The 10,644-nt window shown below is 40.7% G+C and overlaps 1 protein-coding gene across 3 annotated transcripts in view; it reads left to right on the top strand.

Moving 5' to 3' along the window:
• Positions 1 to 9,768, top strand: part of gabrg2 (gamma-aminobutyric acid type A receptor subunit gamma2) — a 47,501-nt gene extending 37,733 nt beyond the window's left edge. Inside the window, exons 8-10 of one of the 3 annotated variants that reach the window (XM_034606600.1) lie at positions 1,652 to 1,857; positions 3,644 to 3,667; positions 6,120 to 9,768. In XM_034606600.1, the coding sequence (XP_034462491.1) occupies positions 1,652 to 1,857; positions 3,644 to 3,667; positions 6,120 to 6,398 (509 nt within the window). In that variant the 3' untranslated portion in view covers positions 6,399 to 9,768. Of the gene's footprint in view, positions 1 to 1,651; positions 1,858 to 3,643; positions 3,668 to 6,116 lie in introns of all 3 variants that reach the window. The other 2 variants (XM_034606599.1, XM_034606601.1) reach the window with 2 other exon arrangements.
• The last annotated feature ends 876 nt before the right edge of the window (positions 9,769 to 10,644 follow it).

The following is a 10,644-nucleotide window of genomic DNA, read 5'->3' on the forward strand; positions in this document are numbered from 1 at the left end:
GCCTCAGCACAAAAATAATACAGGTGGCCTCCTCGCTGAATGCAAAAGAGGGACACGGGAGAGGAAAAAGGGCAAAAGTGAGGCTTTCAAGGAAATTTGTCAGCTTCTGAACTTGCCCTTGGCGTTAGTGGACATCCTCAGAAGTTCACTCGTGATGTAGTTACATACATATTCCTTAGTCAGCTTTCCCTTTGAATCCTTAAGGCTGTGAGTCCTGACCTGAAGTACACGCGATGTGATCATTAGCGCGCGCGCACTGAAAGCGAAGCAATCCCCGCAGGCAGACGCACTCCTTCCTCCTCCCGATCGTCGTTACATTGTCTGTCATTAATCTCCGCTAAAAATAGCTTGTTGTGTTTTCTTGTGTGCGTCTGCAGCTCAAGATTTGCAGGCGAAATAATAACGGCGTTAAATCCCTGCTCAAATTGTACCGAGAGTCAAACATCTTAATTTCCTCTGTGAGGGATGATGCGGGAGGTGCAGGCAGCCTGGTGGTAGGAAAGCAGATTAACGCAGATGGCATAATTCTTAATATTTCAATGCCTTCCAAAAATATATCAATTCACTCACAATGGTGCGCCGGTAATTTTGACGCAGATGCAGACAGATGTCTTTCAGTCCATGTTAAATTTAGACAGAAATCATCCTTTGTGTGAAAAAAAGGCAGCTTCTCTCACACGGTCTATTTAAAGGAAGGAGGCGGCGCCGTTAGTCGCTTGTTTGTTTGTGTTCGGGGGGTTGTGATGCTGCTGTTGGTAATCTGTTGTACCAGTGTACTTATAAAGGCCTTTCCTCATCATGTGCCATCACTCCACCTCCATCTGCATCATCATTAGAGCCAGACAGGGTGAGTAAAAAGGGAGCGGGCCACCAGCTGCTGCATATAGGCATGCAGTATGTCAGTGTGGTGGTCAATGGCTCTTGGACAGTAAAGCAGAAGAGTATGTGGATCAAGGGGACGGTAAAACAGCTGCTTACTCCTCCCTCGTGGCCGCCCGACTGTTAAGCGCTCGCAATTAAACAGCACAACAATAATCCTCTTTTTTTTTATGTAGTATATATATGTGTCAGTCACACAACTTCATATCCCCACACAACACTGCTGGTAAAAAACACTTCTAATTTATATCTGCTGTGTAAAATAATTCATAATTCAATTTTATCCAGATCTGTAGTTTTTTCCCCATTGGCAGAAAATAGAGGATTCTTCTTACTTGAGAAATGTATTAACCCAAGGCTGAAGAAAACGCTCACTCCAGGTTTGAGTCCTCGCTGGGATTTAAGCTGAATTCGGCTTCTTTCCAACTGTGAAACTACTACGAACTTTAAACACCTGATTAAATGTCTGAATGAAGCTGTGAGCATCATGCAAATCGTGCTCAACTTCATGAAAGATTTAAGTGACATGAAGGACTAAAATAGAATTAATGTTATAACAAACTTTCTGGTTCCTTTTTTTTTTTGTTCTAAGGAAATAACGATTTTATAATGTATAATAACTAAATGATCCAATTTCTTTATGTAATCTGAATGCAGAATGTGAAACTGACATATTGAGCTCCATGCCACAAAGTAAACTGTAAACATGCTTCAGTTTTTCTCAGTTTTTTACTCTTGTTGCCTGTTTTCTGTGACGTGGTCTCTTCCCCAGGCATCACCACTGTGCTGACCATGACCACGCTGAGTACCATTGCCAGGAAGTCCCTTCCCAAAGTGTCCTATGTGACCGCCATGGACCTGTTCGTGTCCGTGTGCTTCATCTTCGTCTTCGCCGCGCTCATAGAGTACGGCACGCTGCACTACTTCGTCAGCAACAGGAAGCCGAGCACCAAAAAGGACAGGAAGAAGAAAAACCCGGTGAGTGTCGTCCGAAAACTAATTAGCTCTATTATAATTACTTGACGTCAAAGTTTTCGATGATAGCCATGTAGCTCCAAACAACACTATACTTTGATTCATGTACTGTATGAGTGTGTAAAACCTCTCCTGTGTCCAGTGTCCTTTATTTAGGTGAGAGGTCAAGTTGTCCTCGTTCCTCATCTACTGTATATATACTAGTACTGGGATAAGCCTTTAGAAAACAACAACACATTGCTAAGTATCCCTAAGGGAGCATCTTCCTGAGGGCCGCCGCGACAAATTACTCAATGAGCAAGGCATGCGGCTCCAACCTTTTCCTAATCCCCCACACATCTGTTCCGGTTGTAATTTAGACCCATGTCACATGACGGGGGGGCGTTGGTCTGATGTGAGCATTAAATCCCTCAAGAGATGGCGTCATCTCATAAACACACGATTGCCACAAACACATTTATAGTTTCATACAGAAGAGAAAACAAGTTTATTCGTCACCTTTCGACAGAACGTCACAGCCAAACGCAAATTTTTAAATCCATCAGAACGCCTCAAGATTTAATAGCAAACTTACAATTTCTTCATAAAAATAATGAGCAGTCTCCACGTTGCCATTTTTGTAATTTACATAATTCAAAGATACATCTTATTTATGCCTAAGGTTTTCATTATTTTCTTTTTAAACTTTATTCCCTAATCAGTCATTGTTGACTCATATTTCTAGACGAGATGAGGATTTTTAATGAAAATGAGTCCAAATTTACCACTTGATGTCATCTAAGTGAAAAAGTTTATTTTCACGAGTTTATTTTTTTGGATGACTGAGCACTTTTGTGGTACTTTACAAAATAAAAGTTGCACGTAATTGAAACATATCTTTGAAGTCGAGGCAGGTTTTTGGACGGGATTCACAAGACCTGAAAGATATTAAATCTTAAACCTCTGGGTGTACTGCGCTCGGGCGAACAGGAGTATTGGACTGGAACTTCGGGGGGGGGGAGTGGGGCGCTCTAGTTTCAGCCTCGAAAGCTAAGGTTGTGCACAGGGTCTAACTGTCCCGTGGACGGATAAATGAATAATGAAGTGGAAGGTGTAATGCCAGCTCGCCATCTCAGAGGAGCTTTTCTAGGTTCTCTGCATGACTTGCCGAGATGCAGGAAGAGGCAAGGAGAGGTCTTTGACTGAAATTCTTCCTTATGCTCATTAATGTTTTAAAAAAATATCTCAATAAGAAGAAATCGAGGAACTACATATGAAGAACTTCAGAAGTCTGTTTAACAACTTCAGAGCTGATTCAGTTTCATGTGATGTGAGTTTTCTCCTTAAAGTTCAGAGCAGTTTTTGAGGATCACTTTGATTCCTTTGAGTTCAGTTTATTTTGTATTCTCATGCATCACCACAGCCTGTGTAACTCATACTCGACAAATGCTGCTGATGTAAAGTGATAACGTGATGATGTCACTATTTCAATTCTGAATAATGGATCATGTGTACTTCCCTCTTTTAGTTTTTCTGTATTCTGATATTTTCCTGGTGTAAGAATCATGTGAGATACATATATCCCACCATGCACCCCCCCCTCCTCCATGTCTGTTTGTAACATGTATGTCTCTCTACAGTATATTTCCTCTTTTTCCACTTTGAGTTAAATTCTCCAGTAATTGTAAATTTCCATGCATTAGCTTGGGTTTCTGTTGATTTCCCTTTCTCTCTGTTTACATGTCTTCTTTGTTTTTTGTTACTCTCTCTCTCAACTCCACATATTCTTTGTTTCCTGTCTGGACAAAAGCTCCTCCGGCTATTTTCCTCAAAGGTATATTGCCTGTGTCTGACTGCATGTGTCTGCTGCATTTTCGGCTCCTCGAGCCCCCAGCACCTCACTGCTTCTCTGCCTGTTCTGCGGCAGATATGCCTCTCTCTCTCTACTCTCTCTTTATCCTTTACCTGCATTCTTAATGTACTCCTCCTCAGTTACTAAATAGGTATCAGAGATAGCATTACAAAGGGGGGCGCTCTGCAGTGCACAGTGCGGAGGCAGCCAGCCAGACGTACTTATGCAGTTTTTTAAAAAAAAATTCAAATAAGCATCCCACACATCCCCTGTCCAGAGGAATGTAACAGTCCGGGCCCGGTGTGGACTCATTCTGGCTCCCTCTGTCCTGTTTCACTCTCTGTTGTTTGTTGTAACCACAGTGAATTAGCAGCTGCTGCCACTGCTTCCTCTTCTTCCCCCTTCTCCTGCCAGTAAATCTATACCTGTGCGTTTGTTGGGCTTCTCAACCTGACGCTTCCTGCAGAGTCAGCAGAGCCTTAACAGACTGAAACAGACAACCCCTGCACCGTGTTAAGTCTAATTAGAGTTGGAGGTCCATTCGGGGGGATTAACACACGCTAATCTTTAAACACCCCAAAAGCATCCCAGGGCGGGTGGGGGCTGGCAAAGACCTACATTTAACTTGAAACACACAAGTCAAGTTTTTACACATTAATATTTGACTATAGGAGGAATATTTGGAAGTTTGGATAAGTTGGATTTTCAGCCTGGAAACACTAACATCAAATTTCCAGCTACGTTTCCACCTTTTCTCTTTTTGAGAGGTTGTCTACTTTCAGCCAGTTAAAGTTGCCAGTGCCACTGTGTTGTTTTTGTGTTTCTTTCTTGAATATTATTTTTATATATTTTGATTGTTTTTCGCTAACACCGACCCAGCACAGCCCCCCCCCCCGCTTGACCCGGCCATGCGGCAGGATGCTGTTAACGCTCCTCCTGCTTGAGCTCCCACTGCGCTTCCTCCAGTGCAACCAATCCCCTTTGAGAACCGAGTCATAACCTGTTCGGCTAATCCCCTTATTAACTCAACATACTGTCCGTCAATGAGGACAGAGATGCTGAAACCAACCCCGTACGCTGCTTTGTCTGTGGTTATGTATTCGTTTTTCAAAGGGACGGCAGGTTTGTGCACTCGCGCTGGGCAAGATGAGAAGTTGCAGGGAATGAACGGCTCAGTCAAGTTGTTCAAGTATTTGCAGCTTGTTGGAGGATGCATGTCCAAACTAAAGCTGCCTCAGTTTTTGCAGCAGAGCATGCCTGTAGATACATTTAAGTTGGGGGGGGGGGGGGAGAACATATATTTGCTGTTATGTGATGTTTGTTGCAATTTATAAAAAGGAACTTATTAATATTAGCAAGTATCTACATGAATACGTGCTGAGTGAAACTAATCCAGATTATTGTTCTTATCTGACAAAGACAAAACGCGAAGAACAAAGTAAAAACGACGAGTGAAAGCGGTGACGAGAATTTCTTAGAAGTTGACCTCTGGAGTACGCACGACTCTCTACACTGAGTCTTTTTTTAAATGATGAGCTTGACACTCTAGTTTATCAGCAAGGTCAAGGGAGCTTCCATTTCTACAAAGGGGTGGGGGGGGGGGGGGGGCGAGGGGCAGTTTAATCTGCCAAACAGCCAGAATTCCAATTTGTGCTAAGGTGACATGGCATTCGGAAGATAAAAGCTGATGAAAACTGTCTATTTGAATACTAATTGTCTCCCTGTAGAATGACGGGGCCGCAGACTCACTGATGTCACCGTCCTATTTTAGGAAATCGTCACAAAATGAAAGGCGCATGGCCTCCAGTGGTGAGCGCCGTTTGAAAGGGAGGTTTATTTCAACCCATCCAGTGACAGGCAGAGTGGGCTGGAGGAAGATAGAGCTGCGTGCTGCACATCTGCCAACACATGCTCCTCCCTAAGCTTAGCTTTACGGTGCATCATAAGCCAGTTACAACATATCCTATAAATGTATTCCATAAAAAAGAAAAATGCTTACAACACCCATACAAGTCGAAATTACAAAATTCTTTTCATTCATCGCACGTTAAGAACATTGTAAAAATTCTCCTTGGGGCAAATGACGCAGCAGTAGATTTATACAACAGCTAAATATAATAATATGATATGAAATTATATGATTTCCTCAGCCATCAGCTTAAAATGCTGTAATGTGCAGCAGTGGTTTCACAGGGTCTGACCCTTTGTCACTATAAGCCTCACTAATTACATCCACAGCTGGTAGTTATGGATCTATTTGTATTTTCTTGACATCGGCAAGTTGAATGTGCAAGTCACATTTTGCTGACCGGTGTCCAAATTAAATGGGAGACAGAGAAGTGGCAGCTCAAATTAGGTCCCCTGCTAGTGTCTTGGTTATGATGCTCTGCGGCTCCGGTGGCTAACTGTGTGGTTTTTGTCCTGGTTAAAGCAGACACCCACGGTAGACATCCGTCCACGCTCCGCCACAGCCATCCAAATGAACAACGCCACGCACATGCAGGAGCGAGACGAGGAGTACGGCTACGACTGTTTGGACGGGAAGGACTGCACCAGCTTCTTCTGCTGCTTCGAGGACTGCCGCTCCGGAGCCTGGCGGCACGGCAGGTTGCATATCCGCGTCGCCAAGATAGACTCGTATGCACGCATCTTCTTCCCCACCGCGTTCGGTCTCTTCAACCTGGTCTACTGGGTCTCCTATCTCTATCTCTAGGCCCTGGTGTGCAACCGGCCTTATCATACACTTCATTATATTCTACATATGCTCAGCGCCAGCAAGGGACATTTTGGAGAAGGGGACCCACTGAAACACCCAATGAATTGATTTTGAGCTTTTCTTTTAATTCCCTGGTTTTAATCTCTTTGCAAAAGTAAAAAGTTATTTTTGACTTTAACAGACATTGCAAATGTTGTAGCATTACATCTTACTGGCATGGAGAGGTGTGTAGATGTGTTTTGAAAATATTGATTGTGTGAGCAATTCAGAATCTACGTTTTTTTTTTTGTTGTCATTATTTTATTTTTCCTGTTTATTTCTTCTCGATTGGTACGAATTGATTAAAAAATACATTCCTTTCACAATAAACAATTAAAATAAATAGTAAATCAGGCCACATCAAACACCCATCAGAGAAATATGAATTATATTATGTATGTCTTATCACTAAATTTTTTACATTCTAAAACACTGAATCTGAAGCACTTTAATAGAGCTATGTTAGGCAGTGACATTGAAATCCATTTTGGTAATGCTAATTTATTCTTTAATTTATTTAGCTAACATATTAGCACAATTAAAAATGGCATTTTTTTCACGTGTGGTCAGGCAGCAAGGATGCTGTTTAAATGCTTAACTGTACAGACACTGTATTTTACTATTACATAGTGGTTTACATTTATTGCATGCACATTTCAGGCCAAAAAATCAACATGTTTTATGGTCTTCTACTGTTGGATATGGAAACTAATAAACGAGCACTGTTGATTATCATTCAGGACTTAATTATACCTTTTTTCTAGAAAAATTTGGAAAATCAAATGATTTAAAAAAAAAAAAAAATACGTGCCCACTTCATGCTTTTGAGTTGAGGAACCATTTTTGCATACAAGTGGGAAGATCAGCCCAGAAAACAGGTTTAATCATTTTTCTCCGCGGCTGCTCGGTTACAGTACAGACAGAACTGACCTCCGATCCTCTCCTCCACTCGCTGTTAAAAGTGCGCATTTACATAATCACACACTGCTGTTGTATTTTGGTTATGCAAACTTTTACAAAAGAAGCTGCTGTAAAGCAAGGGAGGTTATAAAACCGTTTTGCCCCCCGAGGTCAGCAGCGGTGTAGACAGAGGTTGAGATGTTGCATCATATAGAAACGTTCAGGCTAATCTACATTTATGTGAACACCGATAGATTTAAGGTATTTTTAAAATCTCTGCATCAGAACAGTGTTCGTTCTTCTAAGATGAGAAACAAACAAAAAAGAGACAATATAAACTGCTAATAAATAAACTTGAGATCTTCATTCAAGTATAACATGGATCAAGGCATTAGTCTCAAGCATCCCACTTCCTGTCCCTCTGAAAACACACTGAGGATTGGAATTATCACAATCTGAGGAAATCCATTCACTGGTTGGGCTGACGTTCTGTATTTTCCTTTTTTATTTATTTTTTTACTTTTCCCTTAAAATTTCTTTGGAACGCTGTGTTACAGAGCAGAGGACACAGCGGAAGCGTCTGAATTGTAAATGTTGTGTATGATACGATACAACGCACGTGAGTTACCACCCCCCCCTCGCAGATCACTTTTGATAAGACACCAGTATGCAACAAGTGGAGACAGTGCTGGAGTATGATTTGTAAACTCATGAGGAACGGGATGTGTAAATCTGATTTGTGTTTTTTTTTTTTGTACATAGATTATAAACAGAAGAAAAACATTTGTCGGGCCCTTGGGATTTTGTAAAAGGGAAATATATTTTGTAATTTCAGCATAGTTACAGTATATCATCATACAGTATATTAGACTTATTGTATTATGCTGGACTGACCATGTAGAATACTTAGGGGGTAATGGGGGTATTTATTTATTTATTTAATTATCCATTGATGGTATTTATTTATTCTGTTCAAAAGAAAATGTATGTTATGTTCATATAGCCCCTGAAAAAGAAACACAGAATGCTGTCATTTATATCAAAGATTACATTTTCGTTCTATGTGTCAGTGGAGCTTGAGCTTATTTATCTTGTGTTTTCTATGTTGTGATCAATGTGCACTACTCTCACTCACTGCCTGTCAAACTGTTCTATCTGTTGAATTTAGTGAGTTGCAACATTACCTGTTGTGCAGCCTCTGAGTAGTAGACTTCAATATTTTTCAGGGGGGTTAAAGAAAAAAAAAACACAAAAAATCATTCCCACGCCACCAGAAGAAGAAGTGACAAGTCATTATTTGAACTTTTTTCACCACCACCACCACATGGGCTGTCATCGGCCTCTGATATTCGCCATCATTAATGATGATACTAATTGCATTCAGTAGATTATCTCCGATTTCCTGCCGTTCTCTCCCTTTCTGTATTCAGCGGTGGTCCTGTTTGTGTTCCGAAGCTGCCACTCAGCAGTCGAAACCTGTCGTCAGCGTGCACACACCCTCACATCTGTAGGACCGTGAGTCTGTCGATAGCTACGTAGACAGGGCGTCATCAGTGTTCAGTAGATTAAAAAAAAGTGTAACGGAGTGATTACATCTTATAAAAGTGCCAAACTGACACATGCAATAGAGAATATCAGATTAGTATATAACATCTGTGAGTCCAGTGAACGTTTTCTTCAAGGAATTGTTCAACAGCCACACCGATGTTCCCTCAGACGCCGATTTGCAGATGCTCTTTTTTTTTTTCAAATGGTAAAAAGTGTCCCATTCAAACTGTACCTGTCTCTATTTACAAACCTATCATAACGATAACAGAGCATGTTTTGTGTTTTCACAGTGATGCAGGAAACAAATATGATTTATTTTCCATGACGGTCGAAGCTTGTTTTCATGATATGTTAATTATATTTTCTATTTTCTGTGCACTCTACTGTAAATGCAGAGGTATGAAGGTACAGGGGAGTGATTCAGTTCAGCAGTTTGCATGTGGAACGAGCTTTCAGTCGAACAGGGACGTCTCTGAGGAATCTGGACTCAAGCATCACGTCATCTAATCCTTTGCATCGATATTTTTATTTTGGGACCCACAAATGAGACACATATATGTGAACAGCACATGTAGATATTTTCTATTGTTATGTATTTTGTCAAAATGCAGAACAAAAAAGAACAAAAAAAAAAAGAAGCGCGCTGGAATTACAGATCTTAGTAAAAAGGTATCCAAGAGCAAAATACATTTCATATGATTCTCATTCATACAATATGTTAGTTGTTTGCCATCTATGTACATTTGAGTATTGTATAAAAGGGGCACTGATGAATTCTGTTTGGGGCTGCATAATATCCTATACATGTACTGGAAAAACATCCTTTTCATAAGGGAATTGCACATAGCTGTGGAATTTTACAATAAAATGGTTGCATTTATCAGTGCGTTTAAGTTCATTCTTACTATATTATTATTATTAGTTGTGTAGGATTGTTTCAGTGGCATATTCAATGTTTAACAGAATGATGTGTTTCATTGTGGACTACTGGAAACTACTGGATATTAACTAGCGCAGGAAATTAAGGGGAGCAGAAGGAATTGGTGTGATGGTGCCATGGACCCTGGGCCAGATTGTCTTACGTCAAAAAACGAGTTTCCTAGCTCTCTTTGGAGTAATGGAAAAAATTTGAAATGAAATTAAAATCATTTTTTGCTGTCTCATAGCTGTAAACTAATTTCAGTTATTTTATAAACACTATACCAAAGTGACAGGCTATTTCAAAGTTCAAGCCTCAGATCGAGTTGCTCTTACCAGCCTCTCTACAATGGATTGACGCTGATAAGTGAATGGCACTCTCAAATATTTTAGAGCTACGATAATAAGCAGCGAGTTCCAGATGGCAAGCAACGAGTGATATACTAAAAAGTTATGATGATTTTATGTGAGAGAGAAAACTTCCGCTGAAGTTTAGAGTTCAAGTGCATAATAGTTTGTCGTTCCCCTCCACTGCAGCCCCCCCGCAGCATCCTGCTACAGACACAGCCACTTAAAAAAAAGTTGAAAATAAGTTTGAACTCATTCTCAGGCAGCATCTGCTACAAGTTGTAATTACATGAGCTATGATAAACACAAATAGCCCCTTTCATTGTCATTTGATCTAAAGTCGAGTCACTTTAATTATAAGTTACAAATTACAACTGACGCGTTGAGACATTTTAATGGCTACGTCCGCAAATTGTTAAGCAACGCTGGAAGGAAATAATACTCATTTCCCCCCTGTAGCAGCAAAACACATTTAACCGTCCGGCTCTGT

The sequence above is a fragment of the Hippoglossus hippoglossus genome, chromosome 14 (assembly GCF_009819705.1).
Source record: "Hippoglossus hippoglossus isolate fHipHip1 chromosome 14, fHipHip1.pri, whole genome shotgun sequence".
Taxonomy (NCBI): domain Eukaryota; kingdom Metazoa; phylum Chordata; class Actinopteri; order Pleuronectiformes; family Pleuronectidae; genus Hippoglossus; species Hippoglossus hippoglossus.